The sequence below is a fragment of the Rhinopithecus bieti genome, unplaced genomic scaffold, assembly GCF_001698545.2.
Source record: "Rhinopithecus bieti isolate Rb0 unplaced genomic scaffold, ASM169854v2 scaffold_66918, whole genome shotgun sequence".
NCBI lineage: Eukaryota > Metazoa > Chordata > Mammalia > Primates > Cercopithecidae > Rhinopithecus > Rhinopithecus bieti.
The window spans coordinates 233,617-260,244 of NW_016825404.1; the positions used below are offsets into that span (position 1 = coordinate 233,617).

General features: G+C 37.5%; 1 protein-coding gene across 11 annotated transcripts in view; it reads left to right on the forward strand.

Moving 5' to 3' along the window:
* Positions 1 to 24,552, forward strand: part of SNAP91 (synaptosome associated protein 91) — a 165,881-nt gene extending 141,329 nt beyond the window's left edge. For all 11 annotated transcript variants that reach the window (XM_017863004.1, XM_017863001.1, XM_017863002.1 and 8 more), the window contains 6 exons: positions 1,352 to 1,382; positions 2,274 to 2,385; positions 16,524 to 16,607; positions 17,258 to 17,362; positions 21,208 to 21,310; positions 23,151 to 24,552. In XM_017863004.1, coding sequence (XP_017718493.1) covers positions 1,352 to 1,382; positions 2,274 to 2,385; positions 16,524 to 16,607; positions 17,258 to 17,362; positions 21,208 to 21,300 — 425 coding nt within the window. In that variant the 3' untranslated portion in view covers positions 21,301 to 21,310; positions 23,151 to 24,552. The remainder of the gene's footprint in view (positions 1 to 1,351; positions 1,383 to 2,273; positions 2,386 to 16,523; positions 16,608 to 17,257; positions 17,363 to 21,207; positions 21,311 to 23,150) is intronic.
* The last annotated feature ends 2,076 nt before the right edge of the window (positions 24,553 to 26,628 follow it).

Below are 26,628 nucleotides of genomic sequence, written 5' to 3' on the forward strand. Positions count from 1 at the left end.
CTTAATTGAAAATAAATTTTAAAATGAATTTTGTCTTTTAAAAAAGAAAAAAATAACTAAAATTATGGGTAATCATTTTATATTTGGTGTTCAGTTAAAATATACCTTATTCTATTTTGTAATGCCAAGATTTGGTAAGAAATAAATATTAACTTCATCCTCTAATACATTGATTATTCACCTGATTAGGGCTATTGTCCTGGCTGTTCCCTCTGCCTAGAAAGCTCTCACCCAGATCTCTGCTCAGCTTTGCCCAAGTCTCACCTCTATGAATCCTTCCCCAAGTGCCCTGTGTAATATTCTCTAGCCCCATGCTTATCCTATCCCTCAACCCCACTTACTCTGCCCTTCCTTTTTATTTTTCCCGTAAGCTTTCCATATCACCTTCTAGCAGCCTATATCATTTACCTTTTTATTATTTTATCATCTGTCTGGCACCATCAGAACGCAAGTTTCTCCAGGATAGGACTCTCTGACTGTTTTCTTTACTAACATGTTCCAAGTACCTAAAATGGTGCCTGACATATGTAGATGCTCAATAAATATTTTCTGAAGTAATAAATGAATTGACATTAGAGCAGACTGATTAAGTCGACTATGTCAAGGGATTCACAGAGCCACTAAAAGGACACGTGGGACTCAGCGCATTGTTGTACTCACAGCTGAGATTTATTACGGAAGCAGAGGAAGGATACACGGCTGATGATAAGGGGAAAAGACAAACAGAGTCTAGAAGAATCCACATGCAGACTTCCTTATGCTCTGTCTCTCCCTTGAGGAGAAGAACATACTCTTCACCCAGGAACAAAAATGCAGCAGCATGTGTGAGGTGTTTATGCCTAAAGAAGACCTTTAGAGACTCCACACCCAGAGTCTTTATTGGGCAGTGATCATGTAGGCACTTTCTGCCTGGCATGTACCAAAATTTCAGACTTGCAGAACGGAAGTGGATATTCAGCATAAGCAATATCATTTGTACAAATAGTGTAGGCACGGTGATCCACCTTTATCATTTAGGGAAAGTTTTATCCCAGTATAGAGAACAATTTACTAACCAAGTCCCCAGATAGCAGCCTTTCTAAAATAGCAACATCAAACATGGTATGTTTGCTCTTTTCTGGACACAAGTTGACATTAAAATGGATCTTTAAGTCTAACATGAAGTAAAAGAAAATCTTTAATTTATGAAAATATTTCCTAATATAGTTTGTTTTCTATATAACTGAATGCAGTCATTCCTAGGCAAAATAAGGACTTTTTTATAGACTTCTGATTCTTTGATCTTTTAAATGTCCTATCATATAAGCTGAATATAGGGATTTACAATCTTTTTTCTTTTATCCATTTATAGATCTTGGAATTTCTGGTACCACATCAAAAAAGTAAGTGTTTGGAAATTATGTGATTTCCTTTTGACAGTATATTTATATTCATTTGAGACTCTCAACCATTTTACTCATTGGAGTAATTATTCATTCTCATGCTAGATAATTTCACAATTGGTTTTTTCATTTCATCCTAGATTTTTGTTGTTATTTTACTGGAAGCTCCAAACTGTTGCTTTGCAATGAAAAGGAATAATCTATTTCAATCTCTGAGATTGTCACTAAGTTATATCTAGAAATATTTGGGAATTGTGGCTTGAATATTTTAATAGCATTAAATTCTAGATTCATTACCATAGTTCTAGCTAGCATGAATTTTAAGAAGTCTTTCATGAAGTATTAATTGTAAGGAAGGATAGTAAAAATCGTAAGCAATATATTCTTTTTTAGATGTATATTTTGTCATTGAAATTGAGACATATTTTTCAGTAGATGGTGTCTTACGATCACTGTAAGGCAGGTTGCAGTCATGATACAGTTGTATGAAACATTCTGCTGAACCCTCTAAGATCCAGAAAGTGCCATCATCAATGCATCTTAAATTCAACAAATATAAGTGTACAGTATATATGATATATTTATTTGCATTTTTAGTAACAAATGAATTCAGTTAGATTTTCTGACATACTTTTCTTTATAGAGGATAGGAAATTCCTGTACTTACTGAGGTCCAAACTCTAAATGATATTTTTTCAAATGCTTTTAAGCTTTCTTAGAAACAGCATGGCAAGATTCCTCTGTAAGTTTTAACTGCTGTTCTTATTACTATACCATTTGACTCAAACAAACTGCTTTTAAACCCGAATAAAATAATCTAAGGAGCCACACACCATTTTTTCTGACTTGTGTTTTTTTGTTTGTTTGCTTGTTTTGCATGGTTGATTTTAGGGGAGATCTTCAGTGGAATGCTGGAGAGAAAAAGTTGACTGGTGGAGCCAACTGGCAGCCGAAAGTAGCTCCAGCAACCTGGTCAGCAGGCGTTCCACCAAGTGCACCTTTGGTATGTAGCAGGCAGAGCCCAGGGCAGCGCAGGCAGTTTGCCAGTTTCCAAGTGTGTAGAGTAGAGTGCATTTTGCTAACTTTGCTGCCAACGGTGTACTTATTCCTCTGGATTGAAGAAATATAAGCAAATAGCACTCCAGCCCAGGGGGCTGCCCTCCATTCTTAGGTATGAAAACATTTGATAGCCTCTATTTTCCTGTGAGAAGGGGGAGAGAGAGTAAATAAGCAAGATGCAAAAACTAAGCAAGGTGCAAAAGTTACCAAAATGCAGATTCCATTGACTTTATAGTTGATAATGATTATGACCTTTTAAAATTTTAAATATTTTAATTAATATTTATACTTCCATATTTGTAAAATTATGAAAATGATTTATCAAAAGCACATCATATCATTGATCATTTTATCTATCTTATCATATTTCTTGCCCAAATTTTCTGATTGTCTTACTAAGTAATAACTTTTTTTCTTACCAGAAAGATTGGGCAGTTTTCTATTGTGTAAGTAAAAGTTCATTTTAAAATCCTGTTACTTCTGCTCACCATTTAAAAAATTGGAACTACTCACACTATATTTTCTATAAGGTTTAAATAGGTTTCATTTCTGTATTTTAAACTTCTATTAATATATCAATACTGCCATTCACTCTGGGAAAGAACATATCACTGGAAATAAAGACTAACTATTGCTCCATGAAATTAGATGACACAAAAACAACATGTTTTTGGAGTAACAAAATGTATAATTTTTCTATATACACTCTGTGTTTAGCAAAACTAAGCTAATCACTGTTTCCCAAACTTTCTGGCAGTTTTCCACCTTTGCTTACCACCTCCACCTATCTAAATCAAACCCATCTCTAAGGCTTTCTTGATGTCATCCTTTCCTTGTTACCTGAATTAATTCTTAACCATCATTCACTTCTGCCAGCCAAACAAACATGCAAGAAGTAAATTAATATAAATTCTAATTAAAATGTTTTAGAAACACACCATTAAAAATACTGTGTTCCAGAAATTGATTTAAATATCTGAGTTTTGGGATGTAGAACACATTTTCTTTTCTTTTTTTTTTTTTTTTTTTTTTTTTTTTTTTTTTGAGACAGAGTACAATGGTGCATTCTTGGCTCACTGCAACCTCCACCTCCCGGGTTCAAGCGATTCCCCTGCCTCAGCCTCCCAAGTAGCTGAGATTGCAGGTGCCTTCCACCATGCCTGGCTAATTTTTGTAGTTTTTAGTAGAGACAGGGTTTCACCATGTTGGCCAGGCTGGTCTAGAACTCCTGATCTCAGGTGATACGCCTGCCTCAGCCTCCCAAAGTGGTGGGATTACAGGCATGAGCCACCACGCCTGGCCTAGAACACATTTTCTTTTAAATAGCTGTATTGATATTTTATATATAAAAGTTTTAAAATAGTTTAATAAGTTCAAATCAATCTGAAAATGGCCTTTTGAATGAAGAATTTGCCACTAAGCAGTACTAGTAGCATTAATTAAATTACATAGTTTCTAAGGAAAATACCTTTTGTGCTTAGACTTGGGTTCTCTAAACTCATTTTCCTCTCGTCTTTCCACCTCATCTTTTGGTGTTTGTGAGAGAGCAGGAAATTTAGGCACTTAATGTTCTCTGACTTTGGTGAGTTCACAGTATGAAATAACTTAGTTTTAAGAAACGGTTTCTAACAGATAACAGTGATAAAATACCTATTAAATCTAGATATTTTCTATTTACATCTTTCTATGCATTATTTTAAAACAGTGCCCAAGAGGACAGTTTTCATATTTAGCTATAAAATAAAGGGCTTCAATTTAATTCTTATGAAGGATATTTAGTAGAAAACTACGAATCTCTTTTAAACTAACTTTTGCCTAGGATGGTACATAATTTATTTCCAAACCAGGAATAAAGGTTTGAGGGTGAAAGGGACTGTCATTATTGCCCTGGGACCCTAAACATGGCTTGTGCTGTTGGCCCAGGTGCTGAGACCATAAGCAAGTAGCACTCCAGCCCAGGGGACTGCCCTCCGTTCTTAGGTATGAAACATTTGATAGCCTCTATTTTGCTGTGAGAAGGGGGAGACAGAGTAAATAAATCTGAATAAAATTCCCAAAGGAAGAAACAAGCTTTTTTAGAACTGATTTGGTAAGTCTGTTAATATGACATAATGACATAAAATCTCACAATGTGTCTATATTATCATTATCAAAGTAAAGGAATTAATTTTCCTATTCTCTTCTGTGCAGGATTAGAAAGGCCTTATTTGCTGTTCTAAGGAATTTATACTTTGGTGATGTTGCCCTTATCACCAAGATAAAACTTTTGTTTTTTAACAAGTTTCAGAACAATCACTGGTAGTAGCACAGTCTAAAATGAGTTAAGGGGATTGGAAGGCATGATGGTGAGAATATTAGTATCTGGCAGACAGACTGTAGGTTAAGAAAAGGAAAAAAGGTTGGCTGGGCATGGTGGCTCATGCCTGTAATCCCAGCACTTTGTGAAGCCAAGGCAGGCAGATCACTTGAGGTCAGGAATTCAAGACCAGTCATGGCCAACATGGTGAAACCCCATCTCTACCAAAGAATTGCAAAACTTAGCAAGGCATGGTGGCATGTACCTGTAGTCTCAGCTACTCGGGAGGCTGAGGTGGGAGAATCACTTGAACCCAGGAGGAGGAGGTTGCTGTGAGCCAAGATTGCACCACTACACTCCAGCCCTGGGCGACAATGAGTCCCTGTCTCAAAAAAACAAAAGAAAAAATAGTTTAGAGCCTGAGGTTAGGGTAGAAAGGAAGAGGAGAAGGCAAATTTTCAGTTAGAATCCGCACAAGTGGGGATTTTTATAGATGAGACAACCAAGACAGTGGTTGCCCAGTGTATTATTCCATTTTCACACTGCTGATAAAGACATACCCGAGACTGGGCAATTTACAAGAAAAAGAGGTTTAATGGACTTACAGTTCCACATGACTGGGGAGGCCTCACAATCATGGTGGAAGACAAGGAGGAGCAAGTCATATCTTACATGGATGGCAGCAGGTAAAGGAAGAGCTTGTGCAGGGAAACTCCCCCTTATAAAACCATCAGCTCTTGTGAGACTTATTCACTGTCACAAGAACAGCACAGGAGAGACCTGCCCCCATGATTCAGTTACCTCCCATTGCATCTCTCCCACAACATGTGGGAATTCAAGATAAAATTTGGGTGAGGACAAAACCAAATCATTTCATTCCGCCCCTGGACCCTCCCAGATCTCATCTTTGCATTTCAAAACCAATCATGCCTTCCCAACAGTCCCCCAAAGTCTTAACTCATTTCAGCATTAACTCAAAAGTCCACAGTCCAGAGTCTCATCTGAGACAAGGCAAGTCTTTTTCACCTATGAGCCTGTAAAATCAAAAGAAAGTTAGTTACTTCCTAGATTCAATGGGTGTGCAGGCTTTGGGTAAATACAGCTATTCCAAATGGGAGAAATTGGACAAAACAGAGGGGCTACAAGCCCCATGCAAGTCTGAAATCCAGTGGGATAGTCAAATTTTAAAGCTCCAAAATGATCTCCTTTGACACCATGTCTCATATCCAGGTCACACATGATACAAGAGGTGGGCTTCCGAGCCGGGCACAGTGGCTCATGCCTGTAATCCCAACACTTTGAGAGGCCGAGGCAGGCAGATCACAAGGTCAAGAGATCAAGACCATCCTGGCCAGATGGTAAAACCCCATCTCTACTGAAAATACGAAAATTAACTGGTCATGGTCGCACGTGCCTATAGTCCCAGCTGCTTGGGAGGCTGAGGCAGGAGAATTGCTTGAACCTGGGAGGCAGAGGTTGCAGTGAGCCAAGATCACGCCACTGCACTCCAGCCCTGTGACAAGAGTGAGACTCCATCTCCACAAAAAAAAGAAAAAAAAGAGGTGGGCTCCAGTGGTCCTTGAGCAGCTCCACCCCGTTAGCTTTGCAGGGTTATAGCCCCCCTCCTGACTGCTTTCACAGGCTGGTGTTGAGTGTCTGTGACTTCCAGGCCCATGGTGCAAGCTGTCAGTGGATCTACCATTCTGGGGTCTGGAGGACAGTGGCCTTCCTCTCATAGCTCCACTTGGTGGTGCCCCAGTAGCGACTCTGCATCGGGGCCTCCACCCCACATTTCCCTTCTGCACTGCCCTGCACTGCCCTAGCAAAGGTTCTCCATGAGAGCCCTGCCCCTGCAGCAAACTTCTGCCTGGGCATCCAGGTGTTTCTATACATCTCTGAAATCTATGTGGAGATTCCCAAACCTCAATTCTTGGCTTCTGTGGCTCAGCACCACATGTAAGCTGCCAAAGTTTGGGACTTCCACCCTCTGAAGCAACAGACCGAGCTGTACTTTGGCCCCTTTGAATCACAACTGGAGCAGCTGGAACACTGGGCACCAGGTCCCTAGACTGCACACAGCAGAGGGACCCTGGACCTGGCCCATGAAACCACTTTTTCCCCCCATAAACCTCTGGGTCTGCAATGAGAGGGGCTGCTACAAAGATCTCTGACATGTCCTAGAGACATTTTCCCCATTGTGTTGGTGATTAACATTCAGCTCCTCGTTACTTATGCAAATTTATGCAGTCGGCTTGAATTTCTCCTCAGAAAATGGGATTTTCTTTTCTATCACGTTGTCAGGCTGCAAATTTTCCAAACTTTTATGCTCTGTTTCTGTTTTAAAACTGATTGGCTTTAACAGCACCCATGTCACCTCTTGAATGTTTAGCGGCTTAGAAATTTCTTCCACCAGATACCTTAAATCATCTTTCTCAAGTTCAAAGTTCCACAAATCTCTGGGGCAGGGGCAAAATGCCACTAATCTCTTTGCTAAAACATAACAAGAGCCACCTTCGCTCTAATTCTCAAGAAGTTCCTCATCTCTACTGAGACCACCTCAGCCCACATTTTCCCATCGTCTTCTGAGACCTCCAAACTGTTCCAACCTCAGCCTGTTACCCAGTTCCAAAGTTGATTCCTCATTTTCAGGTGTCTTTTCCGCAGCGCTCCACTCTACTGGTAGCAATTTACTGTATTAGTTTGTTTTTACACTGCTGATCAAGACATACCTGAGAGTGGGCAATTTACAAAAGAAAGAGGTTTCATGAACTTACAGTTCAACATGGCTGGGGAGATCTCACAATCATGGTGCAAGACAAGGAGGAGCAAGTCACATCTTACATGGATGGCAGCCAGCAAAGAGAGAGCTTGTTTAGGGAAACTCCCCCTTATAAAACCATCAGATCTCATGAGACTTACTCACTACCACAAGAACAGCACAGGAGAGACCAGCCCCCATGATTCAGTTACCTCCCATTGCATCTCTCCCACAACATGTGGGAATTCAAGATGAGACTTGGGTAGGAAGACAGCCACACCATATCACCCAGGTTTCTATGTGAGGCAGTTTGCTAAATAATGAGGTCACTAACCCAGAAGGGAACAAGGGAAAAGCACTTTAAAAGTAATATTAAGTTGAACAACTCCCTTGGCCATTACCCACCCTGAGATCAAGACTTAACTGTGCAAAGTTAAGAATTCATCAAGTACTTAATTAACAACTGTTTGACATCTTTAGGATAACAAAGCTGCTGACTGATTGGTAGGCACTTTCACAGAGACTGAGATTAATGTCTCATTTTTTTAACCCCAAAACTCCTTATTTTTGTTTATGAAGCAGAAAATTTTTAATTATTGGTAATTAAACCCCAGAAAGTTAAATATGGAAAGTTTTAGCATAAAGTATCCACAGCAGCTATGGAAAGAGAAATTAGAACAACAGAAACTATTTGTTACAATAAAGAGTTACATAAAGTTTTATTTCCTTTATTTTACTTACCATTTTACACCACAATATAAAAGCTCTCATGCATATTTTATCTTTATTAATTCTTTGTTTTATCTATATTCTTTTATAAATTCACTGCCATTTACTCCATTTATTTTTTACAAAGCTGTTCTTTCCTAACAAAGCTGTGGCTTTGCTTTTACTTAAGAAATTATTCTGAGGGAACTAATCTAGCTTTCTCTGACATGCCCTTATACCCTGCCTCCCCGGTTGATCTCTTCCATCCTTCTATTCCTTTATAGTCTCTTTCTAGGAATACTCAAGGAAAAGAAGCTAGAGACACCAGAAACGAGTGCTTCAGAAGCAGCAAAGCAATGTTTCCCAATTTTCCTTGTAATCTACAGGTCTTTGCTATTGAGAAGGAGATGAAGGATGCAGATTTGGGAAGGGGAACTTTTGCTGCCTTTTAAAGTTTTATTGATAGATAAGAACTAAGATTACTTTTCCCCACTTATTCCAAATTTCCCTTAATTGCTTCTTAGAGGTGTAGCTATAACATTTTTCAGATCACAGAACCCAAGTTAGATCTAAAAACCTTAGCAGGACTTGAATTTGAACTATGTCTGCTGGCAGGGCTCTGTCATCATTGCCATCAGGAGCCCTGTGCTTCCTGGGTTACTTATTCCTGTTTTATAGTGCACAGCAGACCTATTAACTTTTTATCGAAGAAGTGGGAAGATACTTGCAATTCAGAAATATGTGCATTTTGCAAGAAGATCACTGTTAAAAGAAAAGCTTTAGACAAATTTAACAGAGTTGAGCTGGGTGCAATGACTTACCCATATACTCCCAGCAACTGAGGCGGGAGGATCACTTTAGGCCAGGAATTTGAGACCAGCCTGGGCAGCATAGTGAGGCCCCATCTCTAGAAAAATTAAAAAGTTAGCTGGATGTAGTGGCACATGCCTGTGGTAAAAGCTACATGAGAGGCTGAGACAGGAGGATTGCTTGAGCCCAAGAGTTTGAGCCTACAGTGAGCTATGATTATGCAAGTTTAACAGAGTTTATTTAAGTGAAAAATGATCCATGAATCAGGTATCAGTCGGAAACAGAAGAGGTTCAGAGAGCTCCAGCACAGCAGTGTTTACCATGAAGTCCTATTGGCTGATAGAGAAGTACAACAAAATATATTTTGTTGGTCAGAATAGAAAGACCCTAATTAGAGGTTAGTTGTTCATCTCTACTTGATAAAGTCTCTAGTTAGAATCTGTTAGTTGGCAATTTCTGATTGGTAAAGTCTCCAGTTTCATTTTATTATTTATGTTGGGCTTCATTTTGCTTACGTGAGAACTCAAGGTGCTAGAGCTGCACCAGTCAAGTGGCATCCCAATTAAAATCTTATCACCACTGAATCTAAGAGTTAATGTACCATTTTAGCAAAATGACTAACTCATACAATTTCTTCAAAGTGTTTGACCATTTATTTGATCAGGAATTTCTGCAGGTTCATTTTGCTTTGATAGCTAATAAAGCCCTTTTCTCTTTTATAGCCTGAAGTCCTCATGATGCAATTCAGGTCTAGTAAATAGCCTACCATCTACCCTATTGAAATGGTGGATAAAGCATTAATGTGAAATATAATTTTATAGGTATTTTCTTTCTTTTGAAAAATTTTTTATTGAGATAAAATTCATGTAAGATTTAAATTCACTATTTTAACAACTTAAAGTATACAATTCAATGATTCTTAGTATATTTACAGCATTGCGAAACCATCACTATTATCTAATTTCAGAATATTTCCATCACCCCAAAAAGAAATGCAGTCTCTTTCAATTTCCCCTTACCCTTATAGCTTTTTGTGCCTGGCTTCTTTTACTAATTAGCATAACATTTTCTAGGTTTATCCATATTGAAGCATGTATCAGTACTCCATTTTTATGGCTGAATATATTTCAATTTATGGATATATCACATTTTGTTTATCCATTCATCAGTTGATGAACACTTATGTTGTTTCTGTTACACATAATAGATTTTTATTATCATATATGAGTTTTCATATGAACATATATCCTCAATTCTATTTGGAATAGAACTCTGGGTCATCTGCAAGTCGATGTTTAACTTTTGAGGAACTGCCAAGCTTTTCCATAGCAGCTACGTTATTTTACATTGCCACCAGAAATACATAGGGTTTCAAGTTCTCTTTATCCTCCCAACACTTGTTTTTTTCATTTCATTATTTATTATATCATTCTAATGAGCATGAAGTGGTATTTCATTATGACATTGATATGCATTTCCCTGATGACTAACAATGTTTAACATCTTTTCATGTATGTATTGATCATTTGTATATCTTCTTTAGAGAAATGTCTATTTATATTGTAGAGGAGGAAGAATTCTTTTTTCCTACTACGTGCCTAGACACTCTGGCTGGGGCTGTGAACACTGGACTGACCAAAGACAAATTAAAAAGAATAAAACAAACAGAAGTTATTAGCACATGCATCATGCTTACTCATGGGAGCGCTCAGGATGAGTAACTCAGAGGCTTGATTAGAACCTGGGCTTAGGTGGCATCTTAGCAAAGGAACAATATATTTTTAGAGAAGTCACAAGACAAAGGAAAAGGACTTTGACTCTCTAAGGTGGCAAATATATGAGAAAATAATGGCAGTTCAAGGCTAATTCGTCAAGTTTGTTAGGCATTTTGTTCTGATGCCCTTTCAGGCTGATTCGGGTCTCAAGTTGTCTCTGGTGATAAACGTTTGTCCCTGATAGAAAGGGGAGGAGAAATCTGTCTGTAAATTTATGTTCCAAATAGTGAGAAGGAAGAGAGCTTTTCTTGTATATGCTTCTTTTCAGTTGCCTTCAGCTCAAAGTAATTATTATGCTAAAGTGTCATATTTTGGGGTGGCACATTCTGCTACCCTACAACATCCTTATCCCATTTTATAATTGGGTTGTCTTTTTATTATGGAGTTGAAAGAGATCTTTCATATTCGGGATACTAGATGCTTATCAGATAAATGATTTGCCAGTATTTTTATATCATTCTGTGAGTTAGCTCTTCATTTTCTTGATAGTGTCCTTTGATGCACAAAAGTTCTTAATTTTGATAAACTCCAATTTATCTATTTTTTGCTTTTATTACTTGTGCTTTTGATGTCATATTTCTAAAAACTATTGCCTTAATCATAGGTCTTGAAATTTTTTACCTATGTTTCTTTCCAGGAGTTTTATAGTTTCACCTCTTACATTAAATCTTTGACCTCTTTTGAGCTCTTTTTTTTATATGATAGGGGTCCAAATTTATTGTTTTGCATGTGGAAGTTCAGTTGTCTTAGAATTATTTGGTTAAAGGACTATTCTGACTGGGTACAATAGCTCATACCTGTAATCCCAATACTTTTGAAAGCTAAGGTGTATGGATTACTTGAGCTCAGGAGTCTGAGACTAGCCTGGGCAACATAATGAGACCCTATCTCTACAAAAAATAAAATAAAATTAGCCGGGTGTGGTGGCATGCATCTGTGGTTCCACCTACTCAGGAGGCTGAATTAAGAGGATTGCTTGATCCAGGGAAGTAGAGAATCACTTGAGCCAGGGAACTAGAGGCCGCAGTGAGCCATGATCATGCCACTGTACTCCAGCCTTGGTGACAGAGCGAGATCCTGTCTAAAAAAAAGAAAAAGAAAAAAAGGAAGAGACTGTTCTTTCTTGATTAATTGATTTTGATAACCTTGTCAAAAATTAATTGACCATCTGACATATTGGGCTGGATAATTTAAGAAAGAGAAAAAAAATTATCCATAGTGCCGGGGTCCAGCCCTAGCGTGTCCAAGGTACCCCAAAGGGGAGAGGCAAGGTGGCGAAAGACAATAAAGACACCGGACACAACATACAAGAAGACACAGACAAGACTGCAGCCCAGCAAAGGGCTGACAGCCCCGAATGATTTTTACTACAAGCTTATATAGTATCTTATAGAAAAATTGTCAATTAGTAGAGCATCAGGCGATTACATAATTATAGAACAATTGTCAATCAGCAGAGCATCAGGTGATTACATAATTATAGAACAATTGTCAATCAGCAGAGCATCAGGTGATTACATGATTATATATAGATTATTAGGATAGTCTCAGAAGTACATCAAGAACAGTTCTCTTCATGGATGGTCAGTTTGTTCTTCTTTCCTTGGTTACCCTTTTGGGGAATAAGCAAGCTTAATAGTTAACATAACAAAGTCTTATATTAGACTTGGTGGCTCTTGCGGTTACAGGTGCTAGAAGGGACCATTGTGTGGTCTTTGAGGAAATGGTCATAGGGACAATTATAGCAGCATAATTGGTTATAGGCTTAGAACTGGCACAGCAGTCTCTATTAAGTGCAAGGTTATACTTTAACATTGATTATATAACTATGTACAACAATTTTTCTTTTTTCTAAGTTTAGTATTTTACTTTTATTTTTGTTTAGGGCACCAAATTTAATATCCTTGTCGTCTTACTGTGTCCCACAAACTTAAATCTTTTTATAGAATTAACCTCCCATCTATCCACACCATTTTTTCACCATTTATATAATCCCCAGAATATGAAATAAGTTAGGAACTTAACCATGACAAATTTTGCATAGAATTTTTGCCTTTAGGGAAATACCATATTTCCTTTTTTCCCTTATGTGTTCCCATCACATACCCCCACTGGCCATTAACCCATATTGTAGGGACAGGCCCAGGGCCAAATTTTCCGAGGGTAATGTGGTAAGATTTTTCTTCTATCTTTCCAGCTCATGGGTATTGCCCCATTTTCCAAGATCTGGAGTGGGGGTGGGCAGTACTATTACCGAATGAGTAACACTCCCCAGACCTCACCGTGAATCCCCTCCAATAGTTATCTGCATATATATGATCAGCCAAATGCAAAGCAAAATAGCATAGATTATTCCAGCGATACAGAAGAGCCCACCAGCGCCACCTGCTGCACAGGCCTTGGAAGTGGCCTTGCCAACATCCAGAGGGCTCTGAGCCTTGCTCGAGAGCAGCCTTATGCGATCAGGGTCCGGGTCGTCCCTCTCCTGCATGGCCTGCGCCACCATAGATGTGTGAGTTTATTTCCAGACTCTTTATTTGCTTATGTTGATCTATATGTCTGTCCTTATGTGAGTACCACACTGTTTTGATTAATGTACCTTTGTTTTAAGTTTTGAAACCAGGAAGTATGATTCCCCCAAATTTGTTCTTTTTCAAAACTGTTTTGGCTATGCTGGTTCTCTTGCATTTTTGTATAAATTTTAGGTTCAGATTATCCATTTCTCCAAAAAAAAGTGGTTGAAATTTTGATAGGGATTTCATTGAATCTGTGTAGCAATTTGCAGATTATTGCCATCTTAATATTAAGTCTTCCAACCCATGAACAAAGGGTGTCTTCCCATTTATTTAGTTCTTCTTTAATTTCTTTCAACAATGTTCTATAGTTGCAGTGTTCAAGACTCATACTTCTGTTAAATTTATTTTTTAATATTTTATTGTTGATGCTATTATAAGTAGAACTGTTTTCATAATTACATTTTTCAGTTGTTCATTGCTAGTTCCACAGAAACACTGCACTGAGTTTTGTATATTGGTCTTGTATCCTGCAACTTTGAAGAACATGTTTATTAGCTTTGACAGTTTTGTTGTATATGGATTCTTTAAGGATTTCTATATATAAAAAAGATTATGTCATCAATGAATAAAGATAGTTTCATTCTTTCTTTCCCACCTGGATGCCATTTCTTGCTTTTCCCTGCTAACTGCCCTGACTTAGAACTTTCAGAACCTCCTTGTCTTGTTCTTAGGTAGAAAGCTTTCAGTCATTTTTTTTCAGTCTCTAAGTATGATGTTAGCTGTGGGCTTTTTGTAGATACCCTTTATCAGGTTGAGGAATTTCCCTGCTATTTCTAGTTTGTTGAGTACTTTTTGTCATGAAAAGCTGTTGGACTTTGTCAAATGCTTTTCTACATCTATTGATATGATCATTGTTGTGATTTTCCCTTATTCGTTTTTGAGGTCCCTCTTAGGAAAGTGGCTGCAAACTCTAACCCTGCCCTGACAGGCCTCAAAAGCGGGTTGCTGTTTACAATGTGCCTTTCATGGGATACTTCTTTATTGTGGTGGAAGCCTCATGTCTAAGATGTCTCTCTCACAGGAAGCTTGTTTATACTGGCAAATGCCCTTGTGGCTCTTGTGTAAACTGTGTTGTTTATTTCTACCAAGATAGCCACTCTCTAAGAGAACTTGACCTGCAAAGAAGTTAGGTGTCAGTCAAGTGAGACACAGAGGAGGCATACAATAAAACACATGAAATTACAGAATCTGTAAGTAATAAAACTTACAGATTCCAGGGAGAAGAGGACAACATGCCAAAGGGAAGTGGGGAGCCATCGAGGACACATGTGTTCAACCAGTGGGTAGGAGCAAAAGAGAGTGAGAGTGAGGGATCTGTGGGCCAAGGCCTTTATTGGGGTCTAGTATATCGCCCAAGCAGATTTTCCACAGGAATTTAATTGGTAGGTTTACAGCAAGCAGGCCCAAGTTCCATGGAAAGACGCTGTGACTGAGAGTTGTTGTGGCGTATCTGCAGTTAGCTCTGCAGAGTGTGGGGGACAGTGGGGTAAATCAAGTAGGTTGTATCTAGCTATCCCATAGGGAAGGTGTTGGTATGAAGCAGATATCTAGATGACCACCTTAAGGAACTGGGAGGAGGCAGAGAACTAGAAACTGTCTCAAGAGTGACTAAGCCCTGCTTCTGATATGAGAAAATTAAAGGTGTATCCTAAATAGATGCTGAGGTAACATAAATTATAGGAGTTAACTATAATCATGTAATTTTTTCTTTTATTCTATTAATATGGTGTATTGCATGTGTTAATTTTCATATATTAAACCAACCGTGCATTCCTGGGTAAAACCTGGTCATGGTGTATAATCTTTTAATTTGCTTCTGGATCCAGTGTGCTAGCATTTTGTTGAGAATTTTTTCATCAACTTTCATAAGGAATATTGCACTGTAGTTTTCTTTTGTTTGTGATATCTTTGTCTAGCTTTGGTGTCAGGGTAATACTGGCATCAAAGAATGGTTAAAAAGTGTTACCTTTATTTTGAAAAGCTTGAGAAGAATTGATATTAATTCTTTATATATTTGGTAAATTCACCAATGAAGATATCTAGTTCTGGATTTTTCTTTGATGGAAGTTTTTTGTTGTTATTGATGTATTTTTAGAGACAGGGTCTCACTTTGTCACACAGGCTGAAGTACAGTGGTGCTATCACAACTCACTGCATTCTCAAGCTCTGGGCTAAAGCTATCCTCCCACCTCAGCCTCTCGAGTAGCTAAGACTGCAGGCACACACCACCAAAAATTAGGCCCAGCTAACTTAAAAAAATTTTTTTTGTTAAGATGGGTTCTTGCTACATTGCCCATACTGCTGTGTTGCTGGTCCTAAACTCCTGGCCTCAAGTGATTCTCCTGCCTCGGCCTCCTAATATGCTGGGATTACAGGCATGAGCCACCACATCCACCCGTAAACCTTGCTTAATATAAATTGGAGCCATATAGAAAGATTAGAACAATTCTCAAATGTCTAACCCAATACCGTTAGAGGATATAATGATAGGAAAAGACAAGCTTAGGGAAGTTTGACTCATTTCCAGTAAGGATGGATCTAAAAAGATAGAGAGGAAGTCCAATGTTGTGAGCAAACTGCAAGCCAGCAAGTCCAAATGACGCTGTAACAGAGAACATCAAGTCAGTAATCTTGTTTATATCACTGGTGTGGTGCTAAAACCATTTTCCTTTTTAAATTTAAAACTGAAATTTGAGATTTTCTTTACATATCCACTCATACATATTTGACATGCATTCATTTTAAAATTCTGTCATTTTAAGACCAAATTATGCTCGGCTGGGTACAGTGGCTCATGCCTGTAATCCCAGCATTTTGGGAGGCCAAGGCAGGAGGATTGCTTGAGGCCAGGAGCTTGAGACCAGCCTAGGCAGTATAGCATGACCCATCTCTACAAAAAATCTTTAAAACTTGGTCAGCCATGGCGGCATGTGCCTGTAGTCCCAGCTATTCAGGAGGCTGAGGTGGGAGAATTGCTTGAGCCCAGGAGTTCAAGGCTGCAGTGAGCTGTGATCATGCCATTGTACTCCAGCCTAGGCAATGGAGTGATACCCCATCTTTAAAATAAATAAACAATAACCAAATTGTATTGTTCTTTTTGTTTGTTTTGTGTGTTTTCGTGTTATTTGTATGTGTCTGTCTGTCTGTCTGTCTGTGTAGCAAGGAGCTGTACCTCCGACCAGTTCAGTTCCTCCTGTTGCCGGGGCCCCATCGGTTGGACAACCTGGAGCAGGATTTGGAATGGTGAGTGATGACCTATGCTAAAAATTGTAATCGACATTTCTAAATTATTTGCCAAATCCCAAATTAGTAAATATTCCTACAGAATATAATTCTTCCCAAAACACAGTAAGTAAAACTTAAAAACTTGTCATCTGCTTTAAACCTTAAGTAGTCTACACATGAAGTGATAAAGTCAGTCATAAAATACGTTCTACCATCAAATTAATTTCTGTAGTACATTGTTATATCATTTTTACTAGAATATTTATAAAACATAGTATTAGGCCATCATCAGAATCAACCCTTAATTATTATACTAGGACTGTTTATTCACCAATTTTACCAGCAAATTTTAGGACCATCTTTCATAAAGAAACAAATTTTTATCTCTCCAAGAATTATGCTTAGAGAAGATGAATAAACAACAATAAAGTCTGGTTAGGATGAGGATACCATGTGGCCAACCAGGCTTATGCTACCCACCCACCTTAGCGACTCTCTCCCTCACAGTACAGCCTCACATTATCCCTAGTTAAAATTACAAATTATACTTCCTCATAGTCCTGCATTCCTCAAATATTGTCAGAAGTACATAAAAGCAATAAATGTCAGGATAGTGCCCTAATGGGTTCCACTCATGCTCTGAACCACTCTCCATTCTTCCTCCTCAGCCTCCTGCTGGGACAGGCATGCCCATGATGCCTCAGCAGCCGGTCATGTTTGCACAGCCCATGATGAGGCCGCCCTTTGGAGCTACTGCTGTACCTGGCACACAGGTCAGTTTGTTCAGTGTCCACAAACCAGCCAGTGACATTAACTAATAAGTATAAAACATTGGTGTAGCAAACTGTTTAAAAAGTGTTTTTACCTAATGTAATCCTTATTCCTGTTGCTTCAGAAGTAAAGGGAGCATGGAAGACAGATCTGCAAGAGTGTGAGATTTGGGGGAAAAAATGATGGAAATAACTTACTGTCTAAAGATCCCTCCATTCTCTTCCTACTTAATTCAAATTGGTTCCTGAGAACATCCAGATATTCAGGGCATCCAAGGCATTTGTCCCAGAGAAGTAGGTGCTTCTGGTCTGTAGTTATAGCATGTGTTCCCATTGTTAACCAGAAAGGTTGGCAGCACAGTCCTCTAGACTGCCATGTCCGCCCAAGACTCGTGACACTAACTGCACTAAGTTTGCCAAACTGCATAGTCTGTGAGAATAGTCCCTTTTAGAATCTCCTCACTCCAGAAAAAAAGCACACATTTGTGAGTCCTTAGGGCCACCCCCACTTCAGACTAGCTGGCTACAAATTTGAGGTTTTTCCATGGCAACCTTCAGGTTGAGCAGTTTCCTAGAATGATTCACAGAACTCAGGAAAGCACTAAACTTATAAGAGTTTTATTGTAGTAAAAGGATACAAATTAGATCCAGTTATAGGAAAAGATGCATAAACATCATCTGGGAAAGTTCTAAACATGAAGCTTCTTTGTCCTCAGAGGTGGGTTCTCCTCCGGGCATCATTGTGTGACAGTACACATGCAGTATCGCAAGCTCACCTGAGCTTCAGCGTCCAGCATTTATTGATGCTTCATTATGTAGGATTGGTTGGTTGAATTGTTACCCATTTTGTGGAACTCAATCTTCAATGAACCCTGTTCCTCCCTGAAGATCAGACTGGTTTCATGCGGCCAAAAGACCCAGCCCTAAAATCATATGGTTGGGCTTTCTGCCTCCACTCTGAGTCACCTTGTTAGCATAAACTGTCAGGTGTTCCTGGAGCCCACCTTGAATAACAAAGACACGCCTACCATTTGGGAAATTAGAAGGATTTAGAGGTTACCTTTCTGGGAAAAGGAAAAACCTCAGTTTAGGTAAAGCTAAATTCCTTACTACACACTGTGCTACTTCCTCTTAAAAAATACCAAAATATATTACACTTTGTTGAACTGTTTTGCTGCTAGAGGTGCTAGTCTTAGTGATGAATCATGCTTTCCTGATTCCTCTTTTAAATTGTCTGGCTGAGGTGATGTCAAACCAAAGAAGTTTTCCTCATGAGAAATTGACTTGGATGGAGTCAGGACACCAAATTACTACTTTGGTAGCAGCATGCTTTATAAACTAGACCAAATAGCTCAAATATATTTTAATGATATGAGTAAATGTTTTCAGTCCTATAATATTTTTAACTTATCAAATCAGTATTTATACTGTCTTATCTGTGGAATACCTGCTGTGAACTTTCTGAGTATACCTTAATCCCTTTTGCTTCCTTGATGCATCTCTAAATCCATGGACCTGTTCCCAAGATTTCCTTTCAGCTTCTTCTCTTTGCCCCTCAAAAGCAACAGGGACCAAGAGAAAGAATGGTGGATGTTGAAAGACAGAAATTTAGAATGTGAGAAGCCCTAGCCTTCATGGCCATTACTGGCCATAACTGGCTTCAGGAGAAATTTTCTAGTCTACCTGAAGACTAATGAACCCTGTGTAGTGTTGTTTTTGGGGCCACTGAGGAAGGTTTTGGGTATAATGGTTGAGATTAAGTGTAACTTAGATATACTTAAATTCTAAGGGATCTCATTTATCATAAATGTTTGCTTGATGTTTGAATAGATCCATGACTATCATCTTTTTGAAAAAAAGAAATATTTCTGTTATTATGAACTTGGAGCAATGTTACTGAGATTTCTTTTAACCTTATTGGGTTTGATATACTGAAAGCTTCAGAAATAAATGAATATAATTTTATTACTTAAGGCAGTTGTTTTTCTTGTGTAATACCAATGTTAGCAACAATTTATTCACATAATTAGAAGAATGAAAATAAAAGATAGATAGTATCATGGAAATACATTGTTTTAATCAGTAATTGAATTCATAATAAGCCAGGTAATGATACATCATATTTATGTAATTTTTAGATTATATTTCCTATATCAGAGGAGAAGCATAATTATACTAGATAATAAAATAAATGTTGAGTTGGTAGCTTCAGAAAACAAAGTAGTTTTTTTATTACTGATGCCAGGACTATCCCAGCATTCTTTCATTGGTTGGTATCACGATATCATCATCTCACATAATTATCAATAATGGACCAATCTTTGAGTTGATCTAAGGAACTTCAAGTCTTTTGGAGGAAAAGGAACATTTTTCTTTTTTATATTTCTATGAAGCAGATCCAAGGTTTTTTGTTATTTGTTTGTTTGTTTGAGATAGGGTCTCACTCTGTTGCCCAGGCTGAAGTGCAGTGGTGCAATCATAGCTCACTGCAGCCTTGAACTCCCAGGCTCCAGGGATCCTCTCACCTCAGCCTCTTGAGTAGCTGGGACCACAGGTGCAAGCCACTGCACCCAGCTAATTTTTTTTTTTACTTTTTGTAGAGATGAGGCCTCGCCTTGTTGCCCAGGCTGGTCTCAAACTTCTGGCCTCAAGTGATCCTCCTGCCTCGGCCTCCCAAGGTGCTGGAATTTTACAGATGTGAGTCATCACACCCAGCCCATGTCCCAGTTTTAAACATGGAAATTTGACAAATAGATAATATAATTAGTCAGTAGTTTCTGGACACAGGACCAAATCTCAAAATCCACACTTCTGGAACTCTGTTCGCTGAACTAATAAAAATATACATCACTGCCCCACAGTCCCAGCATGTTACTACAAGCATAGGAGATTAATTAGACTCAAAGCCTAGATGTCAACTATTACTCTATAGGCTACATGAGATTTTTCAAGACCTTGTATCCTGTAAAAGTCAGCTCCCAGAAGTTGTATCTGTGACACAATGAAAAAATAATTTAGATTCTGGTTAAACAGAAACAAGGCAAGTTAATAATTTGTTACTTTTGCTGCAAGTCCAATATGATTCTTTCCTATTGTATTTAATAATAAGTTTTAGCCTTCTCTGAGAGCTGAATAGATTGCATTAGGATTTAGTGGCACTCACTACTAGGAAACTATTTGGTCATGTGAAACAAACAGTCCCTTCAAATGTGACTGATTTTCACTTAAAATAATGTATATGAAATTCTAGTATATTTAGCTAATAAGTGTAAGTAATTTCTTAAATAGCTTTCTGCAAACTGTTTCCTATTTTTCCTTCAAATTCACTCTCACTATAAGAAAAGCCATTTAAATTGCTTTATTAGTTTAGAGGTACTAACGACTCAAAGTAAAAATGCTTTTGTATAGAGAAAACAGTTGTTTGTTTTACTGTTTGTTCATAATATTTTTATGTTACTAGTTTTTCACATCTTCCCTAAGTCATATCCATATTGTTCTACTGGAGTCCCCAAATTTTACTTTGGCTAAATCCGATGTCAGAGAAGTTCAAGAAAGCCAAATATCAGTTGAAGTGTATTTTACCAGCCCAGAATTAAACACAACTCTGTGACTATGTAGATCAAGTAGATTTTATAAGCCTTTAACCATCTAATCTTCTGCATGTTTGTTTTCTTTGATATGTGTTCTGCCTAATGCTTCTCTCTCTCTCTCTCTCTCTCTCTCTCTCTCTCTCTCTCTCTCTCTGTCTCTCTCTTTCTCTCTTTCTCTCTCTCTCTCTCTCTCTCTCTCTCTCTTTCTCTCTCTCTCCTTTCTATTCCTGCTCTTTGGGGCTGGCTTTTTCCCATTAGCTTTCTCCAAGCCCTACACCTGCCACTCAGAGTCCCAAGAAACCTCCAGCAAAGGACCCATTAGCGGATCTTAACATCAAGGATTTCTTGTAAACAATTTAAGGTATCTAATATTGAGCTTTTCCTGTAGGCTTGTAATAATGAGCTGTATACAATGCTTAGCTATTTCAAGAGGTATTCATTATTTCTGCGCATTGATTAGCTGTATGTAATAGTAATAATTTATTAAAATAATTTATTAAAGATATTAAAAGCTATCTTTAAGAATTTTTTAAAATCTTAATTTATGTAACTGGGAGGAAAAGTAACCTCCAAATTGTCCTTATCCTGGAAAGCACAACGATTAGCTTTAATAAAGCAAAAAGCTGCCCAAGCTACTTGGTAAATTAGAAAATTGCCACTTTATTACATGATGACTGGAATTTATAGAAAGTCAACATTTATACTATTGCATTTAGAAATCATCTAAGAACATATTTGACTGCATAATTGTATTTTTATTTTGTTTATCCTTCTTTTGCCCCATAAAACTTAGATTATTACTCTTTACATTTCTGCATTCAAGGAGAATTTTAAATTTCTAATGTTCAAGTTTAAATTTCACAAATTTCATATAATTTATGAAATGAGTCATGCTGAAGTTATGGAAGGAAACTAATGAAGGAAAAATGTTCACTATTGACCCCAGCACCTAACACAGTGGGTACGTTCTCAACAAATCCTTGCTGAATGGACGAACATAATTTACATGGTACTTTTCACATCCACTTCTTAGTAGGAGATCAATCATGTGAGATAAACTAGCCAGAAATTTTTTGTCTCCATTTCACAGCCAAAAGAACTGATCCTTGGGCGTTAAGGAATTTGGCCAGTGTCCTACAAGGAAGAACTCAGTGTTTTTGGACTTCTGTCCAGTGTTGTTTTCAGTATGTGCCTACTGTGCTACATATATTTCTTAAAAACCTTCCCTAATGCCTACTAAGATTCTTGATTTTTTTTAATATACAAGATTAATGATGTATTATTTTAAGGTATTGACATCTCAGTCAAGTAAACTCTCCTTATGCCCAACTTTTCTATTACACTTTGGATTGGCTAATGTAGACATAAGTGAGACAATGAACACTTAATAACTTTCAGGAGTGACCAAGGAAACTGCATAGAGCAGCCTGTATTCACCTCTTACTTGGTAAATGTTGCTCTAATCATATGCCTGGAACTTTGATAAGTACAGGAAACAGATATGCTTGAGACAGTCCTTACCTGAGAGAGAGAGACAGAGAGAGACAGAAACAGAGAAATAGAGACAGAGCCAGAGCCAGACAAAGACAGACACACAGAGAGAATGACTATTTTATGAAGAGTTATCTATGCAGCTAAGCCTTAAGACCCTACAAATGTTTCCAGCAGAATGAATGATGCATGAATTAGCCAAGGAGATGAGTGGGAAGTGGCTGAGAAAAGGCATTGAGTCACCAGGGATCTCTCCGTTCTCTTCTATTCTGTCACTGGTTCAGCTGTTTAGTAAGTGACTCATTGAACACCGTAACTGAATACATGAAAAAATAATGTAAGGTCATGGCCATGCCCCTTTTCTTTGGCTGACCTTTTAAAGGTTAGCTGCTCTTAGATACTGAATGCTATACCAAATGTCCTGCTACTAAAATTTCTAATACATGTCTAAATTTCAAATTTTTGTTGATATAATTATTAAAATGAAATTATACCTCGAAATTTTTTTTTAAATTTCTGGCTAAATTTTAAAATTTTAAGCTTGTTTTAAAAGCCGTGAAAAGTATGTAAATGTGAATTTGTCCATGCAGAGACCTTTTTATGTAAAAGTTGTGTGCAGAAACTGTGAAGTAAAATTGCAAGGGAGGTAAAATGTTTGAGGACTATGTAATACTCTTTTTTTCTAATTCTAATTCTTGTTTTCTTTACAGCTGCAATTTTTGTGACTGAATAGGAAACTAAATGAATTTGGAGACTTCAAATAAGATTGATGCTCAGTTTCAAAGGGAGCCACCAGTACCAAACCCAATGCTTACTCATAACTTCTCTTCCAAAATGTGTAGCACAGCCGTGAAAGTGAACATTAGGAATGTGTACTACCTTAGCTGTTATCCCTACTCTCGAAATTGTAGTGTATTTGGATTATTTGTGTATTGTACGATGTAAACAATGAATGGATGTTACTGATGCCTTTAGTGCTTTTCTGGACTTCGCCTGAGGACAGATGATGCAGCTGTTGTGTGGTGAGCTATTTGGAAAGATGTGTCTGTGTTTTTGAAGGTTTCAATGTACATATAACTTTTGAACAAACCCTAAACTCTTCCCATAAATTATCTTTTCTTCTGTATCTGTTACAAGCGTAGTGCGATAATATCAGCTAATAAGGAAAACACTCATAAATATACAAAACTTTTTTCAGTGTGGAGTACATTTTCCAATCACAGGAACTTCAACTGTTGTGAGAAATGTTTATTTTGTGGTACTGTATATGTTAAGAAATTTTATTTTAAAAAATATAAAGGTTAACGTCCATAATAAATACTTCTCTTTGAAGCTACCTTATCAAGAATGAAAAATCATATGGGAAGAATCCCCTATTTATCACTGCTATATTAAAATATATATATTTTAATTGTATTTGACAGGTTTTACATCTAAATTTACCTATTTATTCATTCTTGATTAAATGCACTGAAAAGTAAAGGTTCTGTTTGTATCACGTTCATGAAAATGCAGTTAGAGAGGTACTATTCAAGTTATTCTGAAGGCACCCCAAGGTATATCTGTAATTTAAAGATATTACTGCAGATATTTTTACTTTACTGTGGGTTTTTGGTACATCTGTTAATTTAGTATTTCTTTGTGTGTTTTGTAGACTAGTGTTCTTCCATCCTTCAATTGAGCTCAAAGTAGGTTTTGTTGTAACATTGTGATTAGGATTTAAACTAATTCAGAGAATTGTATCTTTTACTGTACATACTGTATTCTTTAAGTTTTAATTTGTCGTCATACTGTCTGTGCTGATGGCTTGGCTTAAGATTTTGATGCACAAATGAGGTCACTGTTGATCAGTGTTGCTAGTGGCTTGGCAGCTCTTCATAAAAGCATATTGGGTTGGAAAGGTGTTTGCCTATTTTTCAAATTATTTAATAGATGTATGGTACCATTTAAAAGTGGTTGTATCTGAATTTACTGTGGGGATAACATACACTGTAATGGGGAAAAATTACCTAAAACCAATTTCAAAATGGCTTTCTTTGTATTTCAGTTTAAAAACCCAGTGCATGTATGCCCTCTGAGATGCAATAAACACCTTGAACAAAGAAATGCAAACATAACCCTTCTCTCTTTGATTATGTTTTGGGAAAAAGGTCTTTTTCAAATGACACACACAGCAGACATAATATTGAAGATTTTAAAATGCTGTTCATGCCAATAGAGTTTTGATTATTTTACAAAAAATTGAAAACAAGGAAAAAGCAATTTTAACAAGTTCTCATTAAACTTGAGTCTCCATGGCTGCTGCCAAATGAGTTGAAATTCCATATTTCAAGATGTATATGTATTTTTAGGGTGAACTTTCTTTTAAAATGTGCAATTAAAGTCTTGTAATCATTTTTATGAGAATTAGCCATGAAAGTTGAAGAATAATATGGCTTTAGGTAGGTTATAGTGTACTGACACACTGGCACACATGTATACTCTCACACAACCTACATTAGCCTATGTTAATAAAATTAGTGACATTATGCCTACAACTAGATTGTTATGTCTCAAAAAGTAGTCCAGTCTCAAATAGAAGTATTTCTTTAGTGAGACATATTCTTATTTCTATTTTAAAACTTTATTTCCCTTAGTTACCTAAGATGTGTGTCTTGAGAACTAACTTTCAGCAGCTAGTATCCAAGTATGTAATATTAATTTTATAGATTACATTTTAATCATATATATTTTCATGGGCTTATTTCAATAAAAATATATTTAAGATTGTAAGTAATTTGAAGTTTAATATTGCATTTTTAATAAGCTTTTATTTCTTCATTGAATGGCCCATGTCGTATAAATTCTTAATAAGTGAAGCTGCAAGAGCATTATTTTCAAATCAGACTGTGTGTGCACACACACCATTCCGTTCACGACCACACCAGCTGTTCCCTCCAAGCACTTTGCTGGCTCACACAGGATCCCTATGCCTGAAATTACCTAACCAACCCTACCAGTGCAGTCCATTCCTGCTTTCCACCCTGTCTTTTAGAGCACAATATTCATCAGCCTTTATGGCATTTAACATATTGTATTATGATCAGCTGTGAAAGTGTCATCTGCTCTAGCCAGTTGAGAGCCTCCTAGGCAGGAAACATCTCCTCTTGTTCCTGTCCTCGGCAACTAGCACTTCAGTAGGTGCCTGAGAAATGTATGAAGGATGAACACAAGTATATTAGTTATCAGAGGTTTCTTCACTTACCTAGGTATGGCTGGGCCATTATTGTAGTTCTAATTACTAAAGAATAACTCTCATATAGTACATTTGTTGTCAAATATTATGAGGTGATTTTACCATTTTATTTAAAATCATTATAATTGTGTATATTTATGGGATACAATGTGATGTTATATGTGTATAATGTGGAATGATTACATCAGGCTAATTAACATTCATCACCTCACATCTTTTTCATGATGAGAACATTTGAAATTTACTCTCCTGTGATAAATATGTGAGGTAATTCATATGTTAATTAGCTCAGTTTAGCTGTTCCACAATGTATATATATTTCAAAACATTATGCTGTACCTGATATCTACAATTTATTATGCTTTAAGTTCTAGGGTAAATGTGCAGAATGTGCAGGTTTGTTACATAGGTATACATGTGCCATGGTGGTTTGCTGCACCCATCAACCCGTCATCTCCATTAGGTATTTCTCCTAATGCTATCCATCCCCAGCCCCCCACCCCTGACAAGCCCCAGTATGTGATGTTCCCCACCCTGTGTCCATGTGTTCTCATTGTTCAACTCCCACTTACGAGTGAGAACATGCGGTGTTTGGTTTTCTGTTCTTGTGTTAGTTTGCTGAGAATGATGGTTTCCAGCTTCATCCACGTCCCTGCAAAGGACATGAACTCATTCCTTTTTATGGCTGCATAGCATTCCGTGGTGTATATGTGTCACATTTTCTTCATCCAATCTATCATTGATGGGCATTTGGGTTTGTCCAAGTCTTTGCTATTGTGAACAGTGCAGCAATAAACATACATATGCATGTGTCTTTATTGTAGAATGATTTATAATCCTTTGGGTATATAGCCAGTAATGGGATTGCTGGGTCAAATGGTATTTCTAGTTCTAGATCCTTGAGGAATCACCACACTGCCTTCCACAATGGTTGAACTAATTCACACTCCCAC